At 35.6% G+C, this 21,051-nt stretch overlaps 1 protein-coding gene across 1 annotated transcript in view; it reads left to right on the forward strand.

The window, feature by feature from the left end:
- Positions 1-21,051, forward strand: part of LOC106867493 (calcium and integrin-binding protein 1) — a 75,929-nt gene that overhangs the window by 18,594 nt on the left and 36,284 nt on the right. The window contains exons 3-4 of the mRNA XM_014912378.3: positions 431-530; positions 10,702-10,849. Coding sequence (XP_014767864.1) covers positions 431-530; positions 10,702-10,849 — 248 coding nt within the window. The remainder of the gene's footprint in view (positions 1-430; positions 531-10,701; positions 10,850-21,051) is intronic.

The raw sequence follows: 21,051 nt of genomic DNA on the forward strand, positions 1-21,051 counted from the left end.
GACAGAGCAAAGAATTGGTACGACCATTTCTCGTTTGCATTTGTTGTTTTGATTTCGCATATCAAAAATATCATAATAAACAACACCTTTCAAAACCGTTTTCCACACCACTTTCCACAAAAATATTTCATAATTCAGTGTTCTGAACATTGAACGATCTTTCAAGCTTACGGCATTGAGTTTTTTTTTTTGTTTTTTTTTTTTCCTTTTTTGGTCATTTGAATTTGGCCTTCTCGCGTCTTGTGATCGGCTCCTATTAAAGCAGAAGTGGTCTTTCTGTTGTCCCGTATGCCTTTTATTTAATTGTATTTCTTATCCAAATTATTTTTTTGTAGCTGAAAAAGAAAAGAAAAGAAAAGAAAATAGAATTAAAAAGACGATTAATTTTCTTCTTGTTGTTTATTATTTATTCCATTTCTTTTAATTACAGAGCTTTTAAAACATTTTGGAACTTGGATAAAGCCAATGTTTCTGTTGACAGAAATTGTGCGTTACCAATGGAAACAATTCAATCGTTACCTGAACTGAAAGTATGTATATCTACGTATGTAAACAGCTGATCGAAATACAATCTATTAGAAACGGTTCACCGAACAAACAATTAATTTAAGTGATATTTGCTCGATTTAACAATTAATCAAATTTCAACAAACATCAAAATAATTTCTTTATAAAAGAAGTTATAATTTCTTTTGTTTAAAAAAATAAACAAACATCAGTTGAGTGAAGTGCTAAAAATTATCAGATTTCTGCAAAATGTCTTAAAAAGTTCATTGATTAATTTCATAATTACACTTAATAGAGTCGAATATTTATGTGTAGTTATCGATAACCCTTCGATCCTGTTGAACTACTAATTCCGTTGTACAGTAAAAACATGAACACCGTTTTCATACTTTGATACGATTACAACAAATTTTGAAGTACTTTTGATAAAGGCCATAAAGAGACATCGATATAACCTACACTGGTTTTCAGATTGCAAAACATACGATTGTAAGCATGTGAAGGTGAGTGGCCTAGTGGTAAGGCTGTTGCGCTCACGATCGCTAGATCGTGGGTTAGATTCCCTGTCAGGGCGGCGCGTTGTGTTTTTGAGTAAAACACTTCATTTTATGTTGCTTCAGTCCCTCTTTCGATCAGGGGAGAATGTTGTCCTGCTCGCCTAGCCAGCGGGGTGGCGTCATTTGAAGGCTAAAGCAATGCAAATGCGCATCGTGACCAGCAATGTGCAACAACATCTGATAGCCTGGTCGGTCACGTGGTCAGGTGAAGCATACGCTTTTGTATGTGTCATATTTTAATAACGATATTTTAATGAAACGTCGTAATATAACTTCTTTTTCCGTTAGCCTAATTTTCGTATTTCAAATATTTCTAATAATTCGATTGCTGATTCGAACAACAATTATTTCGATCAAGTGCTTTTTCGCTGAACTACTTTTTGATCAGCTGTTTTCGATAAATTGAAACCAGATCTTATGGTTAAGTTTCTAAAATAAATCATTTATGATAGCCATAGAATTGTAATACATACATACATACATACATACATACATACATACACGCACACACACTCACACACACATGTAAATACATACATGTATACATATATCTACATATATGTATGTATGTGTGTATGTATTTACGTTTGTGTGTGCGTTTATGTATGAATATAAGTATGTATGTATGTGTGCAATTAAAACAATGAGAAAGTCATTATTTACTGCTTAAATATTTGGTGTATTATGTACACTAAAAAAGAATTTTTTTTTGTCTAAATTGAGTATTTTGCACCATTAAGCTACTGCATTAGGGTGTAATATTTTGCCTCAGAACGAAATACCACTAAACCTTTCGCCGCCTTTCCAATAATAACAACACGGCTTACAAAGAGCAAAGACGTGGTATGAGGGAACTCCAGAAGGAGTCACCGAGAATGAAGATTGCAAAATCCTGTGGGATGCAATGATTCAGTGCGATTACCTGACCATACACCGGAAACCAAGCATTGTTGCAGTGAATAAAAAAGAAAAAAATAAGTTGCATGATGATCGACATAGCATGTCCCAGTGACAAGATCAAAGAGAAACGAGAAAAATTGAACAACTACGACGATTTGAAGTGGGAAATTCGAAGGTTGTGGTTAAAGAGGAGAGTAGACGTGATACCAATAGTAAATGCTGCACTTGAAAGTGTCAGCACTCAACAACCAGCATGGCTCAAAGAGATTGGAACAATTGTTAAGATAGCACACCTACCAAAATCAGTATTGTTTGGAACTGTAAGAATTCTCCGCAGGTTTCTTGAAACAGTACCAGTAAACAAATGTAACCTAAGTCTGTTGGCTGTAGATTGCTGACACTTTCCATCATACCCAGCAAAATAAGATGAGAGTTTTCATCAAATAATAATAATAATAATAATAATAATAATAATAATAATAATAATAATAATAATAATAATAGTAACAAGCTTCTGATCTTAACTGCTTGGAAGTGTTATCATGTACATTGTTTTGTTTTGGTATAAAAAGATGGGCTACAGCAAATATTCTGCTCAATACCATAGATTTGCTTGTCAGTTGTTTGACCTTAACCAGTTGAGCATGTTCCTTGGTGGCTGACGATATGTGCATCTCTGATCATGAGCAGAAGTAGTGGGGAAACATCATAGCCATGTGTTCAGAGGAATTCTTTGGGGTTTGAATAATTCACCTTTGGAAACATGGGTGCTTTGCTCAACATCCTTAAACAAACTTTATTCAGAGACCTTTTGAGCGGGATGGGCTACTCGACCTGAAGAAAATTCTAACTGAGCCCCACCTGCAAGGTCATGCGCTGTTTATCTTGGTATGAGATCTCCATGTTGCGTACATATGATTGTGATGCATGTGCCTGGTGTACCCTTATGAGACGGGTAGTCATGATGGGTATACTGGGCTTCGTATATTTTACCCCAGTGTCACTTTGATGGCATGCACTGCTCTCACTCAATAATAATAATAATAATAATAATAATAATAATAATAATAATAATAATAATAATAATAATAATAATAATAATTATTATCATTATTATTATCATTATTATTATTATTATTACAATTTTGGCACAAGGCCAGCAATTTCGGGAGAAGGGGTTAGTCGATTACATCGACCCCAGCGCTCAAATAGTAATTATTTTATCGACCCCGAAAGGATGAAAAACAAAATCAACCCCGGTGGTGTACTAATTCAAAACGTCGGAAGAAATGTCGCTAAGCATTTTGTCTAGCATGCTAATGATTCTGCCAGCTTAACAATAATAAATATAGTAGTAGTAGTAGTAGTAGTAGTAGTAGTAGTAGTAGTAGTAGTAGTAGTAGTAGTAGTAGTAACAATGATGGTGATGATAACAATCTTTTTTACTGTAGGCACAAGGCCTGAAATCTGGGGGAGGAGGATATCCGATCACGTCGACCCCAGTACTCGACTGGTTCTTAATTTATCGACCCCGAAAGGATGAAAAGCAAAGTGATAATCGGGTATTCAAACGGGTGGCAAAGGAGAAATCTTTTGCATACCGATAACGGTATGTTGGTGGATAAAGTGAAAGTATCGCTTTATCCACCAACATACTGTTATCGGTTTGCAAAACAAATGATGATATTTGTAATAGATATATTTGTTTTAGCATAGGGACAATTTCTTCGTTCTGTGTATATCTAGGAAACGATGATTCAATGTTTTCCTTCTTTTACTCTTTTCCTCTTTTACTTGTTTCAGTCATTTGACTGCGGCCATGCTGGAGTACCGCCTTTAGTCGAGCAAATCGACCCCAGGACTTATTCTTTGTAAGCCTAGTACTTATTCTATCGGTCTCTTTTGCCGAACCGCTAAGTTACAGGGACGTAAACACACCAGCATCGGTTGTCAAGCGAAGTTGAGGGGACAAACACAGACACACAAACACACACACACACACACACACACACACACACACACACACACACACACACAGACACATATATATAGTTTAAAAAAAACAAAAAAAATAACAAAAAAGTGAGGACGTGATACGGATAGTGTTATTGGACGCTCGGGAAAGGAAAGAGAGAGAGTATGACGTTTCGGGCGGAGCCCTTCGTCGGAAAGACGGAAAGTTCAAAGAATGGAAAAACAGAGGAAGAGAAAATCGGCACCGATGCCCACGAGGTTACATTGTGGAAGGACCGGAAGGGGAGGTGGTGGAAGAAAAGTTCTTTCTAAGACAGGAGAGTGAAAAAGGGAGGTGAATATCTGTGCGTGCGCGAGAGTTTGCGAGTGTGTGTGTAATAACAGAACGTGTGTGTGCGTATGCATGTATGTGTGTGTGTGTGTGTGTGTGTGTGTGTGTGTGTGTGTGCGTAGTTTGGTGGTTTATCTCTTAGTGTGTATGTGTGTGTTTGTGTGTGTGTGTGTGTGTGTGAGACGTAGTGGAAGGAATTAGTGGCAGGAATAGTTAGTGGGTGCTTATGGACAATGGTCAGTGGAAGGTCAGCAGGCAGTTTTTGAGTATGTGTGTGTTCGTGTGTGTGTTTGTGTGGGGTTGTAGGTGTTGGGTACGTGTGCGTGTGTGTGTGTATTATATATATATATATATATATATATATATATATATATATATATATATATATATATATATATATATATATATACACATACATATATACGACGAGCTTCTTTCAGTTTCCGTCTACCAAATCCACTCACAAGGCTTTGGTCGGCCCGAAGCTATAGTAGAAGACACTTGCCCAAGGTGCCACGCAGTGGGACGGAACCCAGAATCATGTGGCTGGTAAGCAAGCTACTTACCACACAGCCACTCCTTTGTTCAAGATGCTTTGCGTAGTTGTTTTACTTCCAACATATTTCAGAATTCTAGTGATATTTTCTCACACAAACGAAATTCTCTCCAAATTATTATCAAGTAACCATATTTATCTAGTTTAACATGTTCTCAAATATGTGTGGTTTACTCTCTCTCTTTCTTTCCATATATATATATATATGTACATTGCTTGCTCATTTTCAAATGTCGTCATATTGTTTCAGATGGTTATTTGGTAGCACTGACACATTTCCCTGTCTGTAACTTTGACACAAATTTTTATTTTATACTTTCACATCTCTGTCTGACAGCACCAATAGAAAAAGAGCAAAATGAATGCAATGATTGAATGTGAATGTTGTGCTAGATTTTGGACAGTAAACACTTTTGCAAGAGTAATTTCTTTTCTTTCAATGTATTTTACAAAAAGTTAAAAGCTACGTTACTTACTAACTGGACCTGTGAATATTTCACGGAATTAATGGTAAACTTATTGGGTTATTTCTGAAAACTTTATCCCCAAAAACCTAAAAGCGTAACCTTTGTTGTGTCTGTATCAAAAGCTATCGCTCATCTGCTAATCATTGAAAAGTGAAGGGAATTGGAATACGATGATTACTTAATGCACTTTATATATACACTTTATCTACTTTATGCACAATTATAGAGACTTAATACACAACACTCACACTCTTTCTCTCTCATTCTTCACCTCACCTTCTTCTACTCTCTCCTTTTTCTTTCGCTCTTCACCGTTCCTTTCAACTAATCACGTGAAAGCGCTACAGACGGGCTAAGTACCGAAAGAAAAAAAACTTAGTTTAAAAAATTACACATTTCACTCACCAGCACCTCTCCCTCCCCTTCCGTATCTCCTCTGCCTATCTTCCCCACATCCCTCACCACACTACCCTCCTATTCCTCCCTTTCCCTTCAACTAATCACGTGGAAGCGTTACAGACGGGCTAAGTAACAGAGTGACAAGCAGAATTATTACAAGATTTGAAGGATATTATGTACATATTAGAAATAAAATATTAGAAATAAAATGCCGATGAAATAAAAATACAAAGAAAAAATGGAAGAAACTTTCACAATTGTTTGCTGAAAGCTTTTCTAAAAACGAACAGCGATATAAACGTGATCTAAAACCACTGGGAGTGTGTTTATATTTTATTGACAATCTAACTTTTCTTGAATATATCAGTTACAACACAACTATTTAAAAAAGGTAGAGGCAGCAATCATTCGTGAATGAGTATGGCTTGGTCGCTTGTACCATGCTTTTGCGAGCTGTTTTAAGTACCTATGTAGTTATGGGTAGACACAGACACCGTTGCAGACCCTACAACGTTTGGAGCCATCAGAATATCTAAGATGTTCAGCTGGACGGAGACAGGACAGTACCAACACCTGACTGGTATTCATTTATAGTTGAATAGACAGAGGAAGGTAAGGTCATGTGATCATGAGTCTTGCTCAAGAACACAACACACTGCCTGATCTAGGAATTGAATTCTCAGGCGTGGCTGTGTGGAAAGCAGTTTGGTTCTCACCCACATTGTTGCGGGTTCAGTTTCACTGCGTGGCACACGTCTTGTTCTATAGCCCCAAGTCCTACCAAAGCTTCGTGAGTGGATTTGGTTGACGGAAACTGAAAGAAACCCATCGTCTATCTATCTATCTATCTATTGAAAGAACCTACCGTGTGTGTGTGCGTGTGTATGTGTGTGCGTGTGTATGTGTGTGTGCGTGTGTATGTGTGTGTGCGTGTGTATGTGTGTGTGCGTGTGTATGTGTGTGTGCGTGTGTATGTGTGTGTGCGTGTGTATGTGTGTGTGCGTGTGTATGTGTGTGTGCGTGTGTGTTTGTATAGCCCAAGGTGGTGCTCCAGCATGGCCGCAGTCAGATAACTGAAGCAAATAAAAGAAAAAAAGAATATATGTATGTGTGTGTGTGTGTGTGTTTGCGTTGTTTGTCTTTACCACCGCTTCACGATCGGTGTTGGTTTGTTAATGTCTCCGTAACTTAGTAGTTCGGCAAAATAGACCGTGAGAATAAGTACCAAACTTTAAAAAAGATAAAAGTATTGGAGGTCGATCTGTTCAATTAAAACCCTTCAAGGCGGTGCCCCAGCATGGCCGCAGTCCACTGACTGAAACAAATAAGTAATTGAACTATAAGGCGTACACCTTCACAACGGAGTCATGTATCTTCTTGTTCCACATAAAATATCGTAGAAAGCAAACACAAAAATGGAATATTTCTAATTTTCTGTTTGATTAAACAATTGTTTAAATAATATTTACCTTATTCTTTCCCTGTTATATCTATCTTTCTATCTCATCAGCACCTTTAAAAGATTGTGCTCAATCACTTTTAACGAATTTTTGTAAGCATTTCGAAACTTTCAAGTCGCCTACCTATTTCTTTATTTATTGTAAACGGATTTGAAGAGCGAAAAGTTATCAATTGTCCACTCCTTAATTGAAGCTACCAAATTGTTTACCGAGTGAAACACCTCCCACTTAACATTTTACCAACAAGCAGAGATCTTTAATGTCAATTCTAGGAATTCAAGATGAACATTTCTGTAGGTGTTAAATAGATAATTAAGCAGTTAATTACCTATACAATAGAGAAATAAATAATCAACAGACAGAATTATCTATACAGTTAACTACAACTTATAACAATAACATCCTGAATTGTTTAGTACTTTTCAATTAACTGGACGATAAACTGGGAAACTCAGACGATTGGCCGAAATATTTGGCGATATTTGGTTACGTCGTTTTTATGTTCTGACTTGAAATCCTACCAAAATGGACTTTGTTTTTGTTTCTCATCCTGCAGTGTTTAATGAAATCAAATACCCATAAAAAATTGCAATTTATTTACATTCTTATAATGCATTGCGTTTTAAAATAATAATTTTCATACATATTTCTCCAAGAAAGCTATCTTAAGATTTCGGAAATTGCACACACACACACACACACACACACACACACACACACAAACACATATATAAATATATATAATAGTGGTACAACAAGGCACCAATATTTACTGGAAATAGCAGTGGATAAATTTACGACGCTATAGTAAAGCTTCACTGTATATATACTGGCAAAGATGTGTGCGGGCAGCGAACAGAAAAAAATTTCGTGTTACCTCTTGGAAGAACATTAGATATATGGACAACCAAGAATCGAATAATCTAGTACCTAGGTTTCGGACTCTTCAAGTACGTTTGTTATCGTAAATTTGATTAGTGTTCTTCAGTTAGATTTACCTGGACAATATTTCAAATGTTGCTACATCAGGGGGCAGTATACTTGCCCGAAAGCCTAACCGTTAACAGAACCGAAAAGAGTGAAAAAGTTTTCAATGAAAAAATAAAATATTGCAATTCAAATGTATTACTGTCCAGTTAAATAAAGCGCCGTAAAAGTAGAAGTATGATATGCATGCGCGCGCACACACACACACACACCCATATATATATATATATATAGATATATATATATACACACACAAAATATGGGGGCTTACTTCACAGGTGATATAAACGACTAGGTACGCGGGGTAAGTAGTGTAACGGATTATCAGGGCTCCAAGGTCATAGCCGAGACGGGAGTTATGGAACCATTCTCTTTTACTCTTGCATTTAGTCGAACAAATCGACCTGAAAACTCATTTTTTGTAAGCCTAGTACTTATTCTATCGGCCTCTTTTGCCGAACCGCTAAGTTTCGGGGACGTAAACACACCAACATCAGTTGTCAAGTGATGGTGGTGGTGGTGGGGGGGGGACAAATACAGACGCACAAACATACACACACACATATATATATATATATGTATACGACGGGATTCTTTCAGTTTCCGTCTACCAAATCCACTCACAAGGCTTTAGTCGGCTTGAGGTTATAGCAGAAGACACTTACCCAAGGTGCCACACTGTGGGACTGAACTCGGAACTATGTGGTTGGTAAGCAAGCTACTTACCACACAACCACTCCTGGATATAATATTGTTAAAGAGGACAACAAACGCTAAGGCAAGACAAACATCTCCAAGTCATGCACGTTATTATTATTTGAAAAATTCAAAGTCTTACAGCTGTTTCTGGGATATCCCAAAGTATGGGATATTCCGTCATCGGAGACAAATAGGGAAAATGTGAATGGTATAGATTAATGAAACGATGACATAGAGGATAGGAGAAAAGGAATAAAAAAATGAAGAAAAAAAAAAAAAAATAAAAGTTCACTGTTCAACTTTCCGATAGTATAGATGTTAGTACATAAGTCCTTTGGTATAATCATGTGTGAATCCATGTGTGGTTATTGCCTTAATAGTGTAAAATAGTGCAAATATCCAGACATAAATGCGAACGTATCGAAGTTTCGTAAGAGAATGGTAGCGGAGGTATCTGTGAAGGGATAAAGAGAAAGTAAAATAAATAGAAAGAGAAGAGGGTATTAGATATGGGAGCAGGTGGTACAGAAAGTGGAGGAGGAAAGCAAAGATTGGTATGAAGGATAAAACAAGGTATAATGAAAATACATATAATGTACAAAAATATACAAGAAGATAAATAAATATATAAGGGTGAAAAAGGAGAGAGGATGAGGTAAAGGAAGATAACATAGAAATATACAAATAAGTAAAATGCAAGGGATTCAAAGAGAATAGTAGGTGCCAGTGTTATTATTCTAGTTTGTGGCGGTTGAGAAGGAAATCTAGTAGTAAGTGTTTGTGTCCGTTTTAAGGCTAAGGTCAGTGGCTGTAGAAATACTTTTAGCTATGGGGGTGTGAGTATGTAGGTAGTCGTGAATGAAGAAACCAGCTGAATGTTAAAATATTTAGGAATAAGAGTTACAACTAAATATTAGGGGATTTAATAAATTAAGGCTTAGAAATAAAGATAAAATTAAAGAATTAACAGTTATTTTCTAAGGTACTAATGTTGAAAGAAAAGATATACAAGCGTATGTATTAACGATCATGGAAGTATGTATGTAAGTGTTATGTGTGGGGGTTCATTTCTTTATTCTTTTTCTCCTGTCCTCTATGCCATTGTTTCATCAATCTATACCATTCACATTTTCCCTATTTGTCTTCGATGACGGAATATCGGAGTCACAGCTGTAAGATTAAATTTTTCCGATAATAATAACGTATATGTTTGTCTTGCCTTAGCGTTTGTTGTCCTCTTTAACAATTATATATATATATATATATATATATATATATATATATATATATATATATCAGATGTCTCCTCCACAGATCAGATGTCTCTTAAGATCACAGTCCGTATTCCTGGGACGATTACAGTGTAGTCCGTAGTATCAGTGAGCATCGGGTAGATCATCTTCATAGATTCATTTTTGGTGCCCTTCACCATCAGACAATAAACTACAACTTGTAACAATAGAATCCTGAATTGTTCAGTACTTTTCAGTTAATTGGGTGATAGACTGGGAAACTCGTTAGACAACTGGTCAAAATATTTGGCGATATTAGTTACGTCTTTCTGAGTTGAAATCCAACCATATACGTGTATATGCATGTATACACGAAAGGGTGTTGAAAAGTTCCTGGCTTTAATGGTACCCCGAAAGGCCTGGCTGGGGACCCAACCTTCGGAGTTTTTTTTACAAGTCTAAGAAAAAGAAGGATGTTAATCTGAGAGGGGAAAATGTTGAATAAAATCAAAATTGAACGTCCTGTGTTTTCTTTTACCCAAAGCCAAGAACTTCTCAACACCCCCTCGTATGTCTGTTTATGTATATGTGTAATGTATATATACACACACATATATATATATATTCTTTAGGTAAACCCGTTCCAAGACCGAATATGTCAAGTATTCTCAACCAATGACAATGGAGCCTTAACATTTGAAGATTTCCTCGATATGTTATCTGTGTTTAATGATAAATCTACATTAGAAACGAAACTGGAATACGCATTCCGCATTTATGGTGAGTGATTTTCTTTGTTGCTCTTACATCATCTCTACGTCTCCCGCCTTATTTAATTCGCAAAGTACACCATCATGACCTTGTCTACTATCATCGTTACAACATTATTTACATTATTTACATTTGACGGATATTTGTCCTCATCTTGTTTGTTGTTAACACAACGTTTCGGCTGATATACCCTCCAGCCTTCATCAGGTGTCTTGGGAAAATTTTGAACCTGGGTTTTCATTCCTAAGGTATCTCGGGGTTAGTAGCCCGCGCTCTTAACCACTACGCCATATGCCCGTGGGCAATTATGGAGTGAATTTTTAGGGCTTATAAATCTAATATTTTCCTATCCTTCCTTAATACGAGTTCCCATATGCTGTTCATATCTGCACTCGGTCTGCTTAGGGGGTTGTTGTGTCCTAGCATATGTGCTGCTTCTTTTAGTTTTCGTACTTTCCAGTAGTGTTCTCTGTCTATTATTCTAACTTCATCCCACAGGTGGAGGTGGTCTCCATTTTTTCATACATGATCAGCTATCCCCGATTTATCAATATCTCCCCGTGTCACAGCTTTGCGATGTTCCTCGACCCTTATTTCGAGGGGCGGCATGTTTCGCCTTTGTATAACTTACCACAGCTGCATGGGATGGAGTACACGCAGTTCTTGGTCATATTCTCTTCTATTGGTGGTTTTACTCGAAGGAGATATTTGCGAAGTGCTGTATTACTTTTGAATACTGTCCTGATGTCATATGGGTCGCATATCTTTTGTATCTTTTCGGAGAGGCCTTTCACATAGGGTAGACAGACTGTGAACAGTTTATCGGTTTCATCATTCTCTTTTCTTCAGTTATGAAGAAAAGTTTATCGGTTTTATCCTCTTCAGATATGAAGAAAAGAGAGGACGAAACCGATAAACTGTTCACATTCTGTCTACCCTATGTGAAAGGCTTCTTCGAAAAGATACAAAAGATATGCGACCCATATGACATCAGGACAGTATTCAAAAGTAAAGGAGGTATGTACATATATGTATATATATATATATATATATATATATATATATATATATATATATATATATATATATATATATATATATATATATATATATATATATGCATATATTTATATATTATTTATATTATTTATATATATATATATATATATATATATATATATATATATATATATATGAATAATAATAATAAATGGAGCAAAACGCATATAAACAAAAGTTCCTTTAATTCCTATATATGTTTCAAAATATATGTGCACTCTACTTCAAAGAAGTAAGATCATTTCGCATTTGTCTTGCTTCTATATGTTGGTTCCCTGACGATGAATATATGTGGAATTCCAGCAGCTCTTACTTCTTTGGAGTAGAGTGCACATATATTTTGAAACATATGTAGGAATTAAAGGAACTTTTGTTTATATGCGTTTTGCTCCATTTAATATTATTATTCATATCTACTCAAAATGCATCACTTTAACTTGGTATTTCTACCTATAAAACGGGTGTGATATCCTGTTTGTTTTGTGTGTGATTTTGCTACCCATGGTAACTATTAACATATTTACATTGTCAAGGTTTTTTTAAACCGATATAATATTAATATATATATATATATATATATATATATATATATATATATATATATATATATATATATATATATGTATATATATATGGGAGAATATACGAAAAAACAACAACAGACGAGGACAGGTGGTGTAAATAACAAAAGGATGTATTAGTATGACGCTCGGGAATACGGAAAGTCTTTGACGTTTCGTGTTGACCGGACTTCACACAAAGTAAAGCGTTTGTTTCCTCTACATGAGATTACTTAAATAAAGTATCACATAACTGTTTTATGATAAATAAATACGGACACTACAAATTTTTTATGAAAGTAATCAGTTCTATTTAAGAAGCTAAATCCATTGCAACAGTGACTCATAGTAAAACCAACTGATTTTTATGTCTACCATCGAAACAACAGATAGAGAAAACATGACTGAAATCGAAATTAATGCCACTTCCTGATAAGAAGTCCTTGACTATATGGTTCTTGGATTCTTTCCCACGCAGGTAAAGCAACAAATGCAAAATGAGTTAAATTTACCATGCGTAATTCAGCGCAATTTCTGAGAAGTTTACAATGGTTTCTAGCATTTAAAATGCATGATAAATACCACGCCTCTTCTAAAAACTGATATCAACGAAAATTCCACGATGTAAGAGAAATAAAAGAAATTTAGTGATTATTTATTTAGTATGAATTAGTGACATATTGATTTCAAAAGCCTCCACAAAATAGCATGTGATTTTAAAAGAATCCCAAATTAGAGACACTCCCGCATTTATGTAGAAACCACGCCTACTCGCCACAGCTCTTCTTTCATTTACTGTTTCACTAGTTCAATCTGTTGATGGATCATATTTAAATATGATAATCTTCTCTTACTCCAAAAGCAACTACGGGCGGCTGCACTAACAGTCGCCAGTTCAAATTTCCCACGAAATATGATGATCAAAAAGGAAACGTATGATCATTAATTGATAAAAAAAAAAAAAAAACATTTAGACATAGTTAAACGCTTAGATTTCTTTTCATTCAATTAGATTCCTTTCTTACTTGGAAATTTCACTTAAAATGTTTTTTTCTTTCTTTTTTTCTTTTTGATCGCGGATCAACACTGATCTATGACTAAAAAAGTTTCCAACCGTGACTATTCTGTTTTTTTCCATGCATAATTTATTCAGATTACATTATGTAATACATCCGTCACATTCTTAAGGCAGTAAGAAGTGATCTGAGAAATATTGACTGCTATTTTTAGCTGCTCCAGCGCCCATTGGCAGCAAAGTGGTGGGGTACACTTATAGTACCAAGGGTGAATTACGAGTTTACAAACCACTTTTTGATCGGGTGAGGCCTTTGTACCGAGAAAAGGGAAAAACTTCTGCGTTAAAAATTCATAGTTGCAGGAGTGGCTGTGTGGTAAGTAGCTTGCTTACCAACCACATGGTTCCGGGTTCATTCCCACTGCGTGGCACCTTGGGCAAATGTCTTCTACTATAGCCTCGGGCCGACCAAAGCCTTGTGAGTGGACTTGGTAGACGGAAACTGGAAGAAGCCTGTTGTATATATACTATATTTATGTATATGTGTGTATGTGTTTGTGTGTCTGTGTTTGTCCCCACAACATCGCTTGACAACCGATGGTGGTGTGTTTACGTCCCCGTAACTTAGAGGTTCGGCAAAAGAGACCGATAGAATAAGTACTAGGCATCCAAGGAATAAGTCCTGGGGTCGATTTACTCGACTAAAGGCGGTGCTCCAGCATGGCCACAGTCAAATGACTGAAACAAGTAAAAGAGTAAAGAGGCATGTAACTTAAAATACTGTTTTGATCTTAAGGGTTAAACTGTTCTTAGTTTTGAAAGGGGCTTTAGACTTCTCCAGGCAACGATTACACGTTTTTAACGGTCAAACATTTCATCCGCAGGTAACCCATCCTATCAAAATCACAAATCATGTAAACAAACTCTAACAATCCTACCCTTAACGCTGCTCACAGTGAACTATTAGACTGAGGAGACCTTTATATATATATCGGAAGCCTTATCAGCAAAGTCGGTGGAGCAAAAAAGAAAAGAAAGAAAGAAAAAAATGATAAGACGTTCAAACAGATGTGTAACCAAAGCGCGAGGAGTATTTTACAAGACTTCAAGCGATCTGAAAGTCTAGGCAATATTGACTTACGATTAAAACTGGACTCTATGACAATGGTATCAAAATTTGTCCTAATGACTGGCTTAGGAGGTTGAAGAGATAAAAGAGGTCATGAATAAAATTATTAATTTCTACAATGGGTGTCTAAGGGAATAAGTCTGTTATGTCTGTGTACCAACATGTCAAATGAAAAGTAGTATCGTAAAGCTGTTGGAGGCGCAATGGCCCAGTGGTTAGGGCAGCGGACTCGCGGTCATAGGATCGCGGCTTCGATTCCCAGACCGGGCGTTGTGAGTGTTTATTGAGCGAAAACACCTAAAAGCTCCACGAGGCTCCGGTAGGGGATGGTGGCGAATCCTGCTGTACTCTCTCACCACAACTTTCCCTCACTCTTATTTCCTGTTTCTGTTGTGCCTGTAATTCAAAGGGTCAGCCTTGTCACACTGTGTCACGCTGAATATCCCCGAGAACTACGTTAAGGGTACACGTGTCTGTGGAGTGCTCAGCCACTTGCACGTTAACTTCACGAGCAGGCTGTTCCGTTGCTCGGATCAACTGGAACCCTCGACGTCGTAAGCGACGGAGTGTCAACGACAACCGTAAAGCTGGTCGGAATAGTGTGGACCATGAAGTAAAATAACAGTGGGTCGGTTTGTTTAATATAGAGAATAGAGTGTGACAGCGTAACGAAGGTAGCATTGTGATGAATACTGTTTGAGAAGCCGAAAGCTGGTTGGTCATTGTCACCTTTAAAGAAATATATAATTCACTCTTTTTTACTTATTAACTAATTTATTCAGGTGATATGCTTTTATTCTTCTATTTTTTTTCAGTCATTTGACTGCAGCCATGCTGGAGCACTGCTTTTAGTCGAGCAAATTGACTCTCGGACTTCTTCTTTGTAAACCTAGTACTTGTTCTATCGATCACTTTTGCCGAACTGCTAAGTTACGGAGACGTAAACACACCAGCATAGGTTGTCAATCGATGATGGGGGAGACAAACAGACATACAACTATATATATATATATATATATATATATATATATATATATATATATATATACAACGGGCTTCTTTCAGTTTCCGTCTACTAAATCCACTCACAAGGCTTTGGTCAGCCAGGGACTTTAGTAGAAGACACTTGCCCAAGGAACTGAGTCCAGAACCATGTGGCTGGTAAGCAAGCTACTTACCACACAGCGACTCGTACGATTTTTATTTTATATACCGACTAAAGACATTTACGATGTGTATGTGTGTGTTTGCATGTATATTAAGTAACGTTGCATTTATGAGAACACATACATGTACTTATAAAAAAGCATAAACATACATGTGTATAACTGTGTATGCAGGTAAAAGCACATACATACATACATACATACATACATACATACATACATACATACATATCGTTGACCAAACACCATTCAATTTTTCTCTCCGTGTTTTTCTCCTTGTTTTCTCCTTGTTTCCTCCGTATTCTTTCTGTTGAAGAGCGTAGCTCGAAACGTTAAAGACTTTCTATATTCCCGAGTGTCAAACTAATACATCCTTTTGTTGTTTACACCACCTGTCCTCGTCTGTTGTTGTTTTTTTTCGTACATTTTCCCATATATATATATATATATATATATATATATATATATATTCCCAGACTGGGCGTTGTGAGTGTTTATTGAACGAAAACTACCTAAAACTTCAACAGGCTCCGGCGGGTGGGGAGAGGAAGGACTCTACTGTACTGTTTCACCACAGCTTTCTCACACACTTTCTGTGGAGTGCTCAGCCACTTGCACGTTAATTTCACGAGCAGGTTGTTCCGTTGATCGGATCAACTGGAACCCTCGTCGTCGTAACCTACAGTGTGCCACGATATATATATACATATATATATATATATATATATATATATATATATATATATATATATATATATATATATATATATATATATATATATATATATATATATATATATATATATATATATATATATATATATATATGTATATATATATATGCAACTGTATGCATATACACACATATTTTTTTCCCTTCGACACCCATTGTAGAATTTAATAATCTTATTCAGGACTTCTTTTATTTCTTCAGCCTCCGAAGCCAGTCATATATATATATATATATATATATATATATATATGTACGCATATATATATATATATATATATATATATATATATATATATATATATATATATATATATATATATATATATATATATATATATATATATATATATATATATATATATATATATATATATATATATATATATATATATATATATATATATATATATATATATATATATATATATATATATATATATATATATATATATATGCGCAGGAGTGGCTGTGTGGTAAGTAGCTTGCTTACCAACCACATGGTTCGGTGTTCAATCCCACTGCGTGGCACCTTGGGCAAGTGTCTTCTACTGTAGCCTCGGGCCGACCAAAGCCTTGGATTTGGTAGACGGAAACTGAAAGAAGCCCGTCGTATATACATATATATATATATATATATATATATATATATATATATATATATATATATATATGTGTGTGTATATGTTTGTGTGTCTGTGTTTGTCCCCCCAACATCGCTTGACAACCGATGTTGGTGTGTTTAGGTCCCCGTAACTTAGCGGTTCGGCAAAAGAAACAAATAAAATAAGTACTAGGCTTACAAAGATTAAATCATGGGGCCGATTTCATTCGACTAAAAGTGGTGCTCCGGAATGGCCACAGTCAAATGACTGAAACAGGTAAAAGAGTAAAGAGTAAATTGAAAACCCTGAGCTGTTCTTTCCCCTTAAAGGGAAACTTCACCCTCCCTTATATTTCTTAGCAAACCCTCTTTCTTTCTCTTTCTTACTCCGAAAGGTGCAGCACCAACCGTCGCCAGCCAAATTTCCCACATATCTAATATCCTTAACTAATAGAATTAAATTCGACACTGATGATAACAATTAGGATCAAAGTACAGATATGTATTACTGGAATTTTATTATTGTTATTACAACGACGAAGTAAGAGTGAGAGAAAGTTGTGGTGAAAGAGTACAGCAGGGTTCGCCACCATCCCCTGCCGGAGCCTCGTGGAGCTTTAGGTGTTTTCGCTCAATAAACACTCACAACGCCCGGTCTGGGAATCGAAACCGCGATCCTATGACTGTGAGTCCGCTGCCTTAACCACTGGGCCATTGCGCCTCCACTAGTAGTAATAGTAGTAGTAGTATAAGATAATAAATATGAAATAGAATCTCTCCCATTGAACGAAATACAAATAGACTTGTAAAAATAGAGGATTCCCAAGCAACATGACGTCAACGAGACGGTCGAAAATTGAGACGCTAGCCGGAAGAAGTACTTGAAGAAGGAAGCGATTATTTTGGCTCGCCTAGAGAATATACATAAAAAAGATTATGATTGAAATTGCAATAAAACTAACATAAAAATAAAACAAACAAAAGAATTTTTCCCTGAACATTTGCTTTCGTGTAATATTTTATGAATAATATCTAATTAAAAGCAATGTCTTAGCAGTGAAGGTATGATAAAAAAAACGTCCGTTTTTAACTTTTCTCTTTCTTTTTTCGAAGGGTATCTCTAGTAAACTGATTGAGCAGCCAATAAATATGCTTTTTGTGAATATTGATTTCACAGAAACAGTTGTTAGTAGAAGGTGAGGGATCCCATATTTTCTTTGTCTTCAGGCAGTGTATGTACTGTATCAAGTGCAAAGTAGCAGTCTTTTTGTTTTCATATATAACCAGGGTGGAATTTGAGCTCAAAATAAATTTGTGAAAAACCACTCCACCACCAAAATAGCATCAGAGTAATTAGAGCATATCAGGCAACCTCCACGCTGTTTTTTTTTAAACCCTAGATCAGTCAGTCAGAAGATCTACGTTTCTACGTTACTCCGGCTATAATCATCCCATCTTCTTGGTATAAGGTAATATATGGATTTTTGGATTTTTCCTTTTTTAAGGCTATAAGGTGAAAGATATTTGAGTGACATTTCCATAGGTCGAGCGACCACGTTGAGGCTCCTATTGGCCTGCTCTCTAAGCTGTCTTACAGTTGAAGAAATATACGAGTTTATTCTGCTGATTCTGTCTTCAGCGGTGTAGACACGCTCTATAACCTCCTCTTGTAATGCACACAATTTCTGAGAATTTGTTCTCATATCATTTATTGCAGTTATCACTTTTGCTTTTGGTTAGGTGTGTGGGCTATGAAATTATACGGCATTTCTCTGCAATACATAACATGCTGCTATTGATACCAAGGGGTAGCTGTTTCTGCTGTTAACTAACTTATTATTTAATCAGTGTTATTCGCTTTCAGTTTCTAAATGCATCAAGAAAGCGGCGTTGCCTTATTTTTGGCATTTGTTAAGGGATATGTGAGTGCGTATACTGTAAGCTCCTGGCCTTGCAAATATCACCTTGCGAGACGCGAGTTAACATCCGAAGAAACACTCAGTAAGTGATGATAATCCTTGCAACAGAAGAGCTGCTGGATGAATCTAGTTTAACAAAGACCTGGAGAATAACTACACCGCACAACAATAATATTTCTTTTTGGTACAACCTCTTGTTAAGACTTTAACTCGGAATATCAATTAAATCCGATACAAATGTGACAGACTAATGAGTTAATCATTATTTTTTTTCCACACTGTCAGTACATTAACCAGGTAAACTATTAGAAAATATGAATTCCTCAGCATTAAAATGCTTAATACACCTTTCTGTTTATTTGTTAAAACAAATATTTATAAACAAATGGCAGTTCTCAAATTACAGACACAAATTTACATGCGCTCACGTACGCACGCACACAGCGAGTTTCCGTTTACTAATTTTACACTTTCCCTCCTTCCCACGTTACCGGCGTTCAGCCAAGCCTGATCTTTCTTTCTTGGCCGGCCGTTGTGCGTGCAACATCGATATTCCTCCCTGTGCCTGTGAAATCTTGTATCCCGGCTGTAAGGCCTTATTTCCATACACGCTAGCTTAATTTAATTCGTCCTTAGTCGAAAGACATCTGTTCTTATGTCCTGTTATTATTTTTATTGTATTTGTGTAACATTTTTCGTTTTTTTCCGTCCTTGTTTTTGTTTACATTCACTGCTTTCTTCCAAGGAATCTAATGCTCTTAGCTTAATTTTTCCTTGGGGATGGCCAGACTGGAGCAATGTCGAGAATAACCAGCCGAAATTGCAAAGATAATCTGGATCTCGACTGAGGAAAGAAAACTAGGAATGATCTGTCCTTGTTGTCTTTGTATCGTCTATCTGGATGTTTTGTTGTCCCTTTCTTGTATCATCTGTCTGGATGTTTTGCGTTCTTGTCCCATTTTATATTATTTTATATATATATATATATATATATATATATATATATATATATATAAACAAATGCCAGTTCTCAAATTACAGACACAAATCTGCATGCGCTCACGTATGCACTCCCCACACACACATAGTGATTTGAAAGACTAATACAGCTGGAGGAAGCGATATAAAACCATTCCTAAATATAGATACTATATAGTGTCAGGAAATCCCATTGACTCACTGACATGTGCTATTTTTAACTGTGCTGTTTTTTAATCTACATGACAATGCTTCGTTACGTAACCGGATACGATCTTCAACATAAGATGTGTCAAGCACTTTCAGATTTTACGGTCACGAAAGGAAAACAAATTGTGAATGGATTAACTACGATTAACATAAATGATACACACACACACATGCACACGCACACACACTTATGTAATATTTATATAGATAATGTGTATACATTATATAGTATATAGTAGATATATTATACAAATGCATTATTCATATGCAATATATATTAGATATATAATACAAATGCATTATTTATATATAATATATATTAGGAATAATATTTATATATTATATGATATATATATTTTGTATATTATATAATATATAATATCTATATTATATATGATATATATTGTTGTATATTTCGTACGTGTATTTGGTGTGCAAGATTCTTGATGTGAATATGTGTGTTGAAAGAAATTCTATTAAACCTTGGGAGAGGCATTATGCCGGTAATAAACACACGCACTGGTTCGGTCCTTTATTTATTTATAAACAATATTTAGTTGTTGTTGTTTTTTTTTGTTAAATCATTTCATTGCACTCCTGCAATCTCTTATATATATATATATATATATATATATATATATATATATATATATATATATATATATATATATATATATATATATATATATATATAAACATACATACACATATATGCATGCTAGCACACACATAAGTGAGCCCATACACACTTATGCATATATATTCACGTGCATACATGCATACACACATCTCTACATATACCTTATATACGCGTATATATTTTTGTACGTGTATGTGTATA

Source organism: Octopus bimaculoides, chromosome 8 (genome assembly GCF_046866305.1).
Source record: "Octopus bimaculoides isolate indiv1 chromosome 8, ASM4686630v1, whole genome shotgun sequence".
Taxonomy (NCBI): Eukaryota; Metazoa; Mollusca; class Cephalopoda; order Octopoda; family Octopodidae; genus Octopus; species Octopus bimaculoides.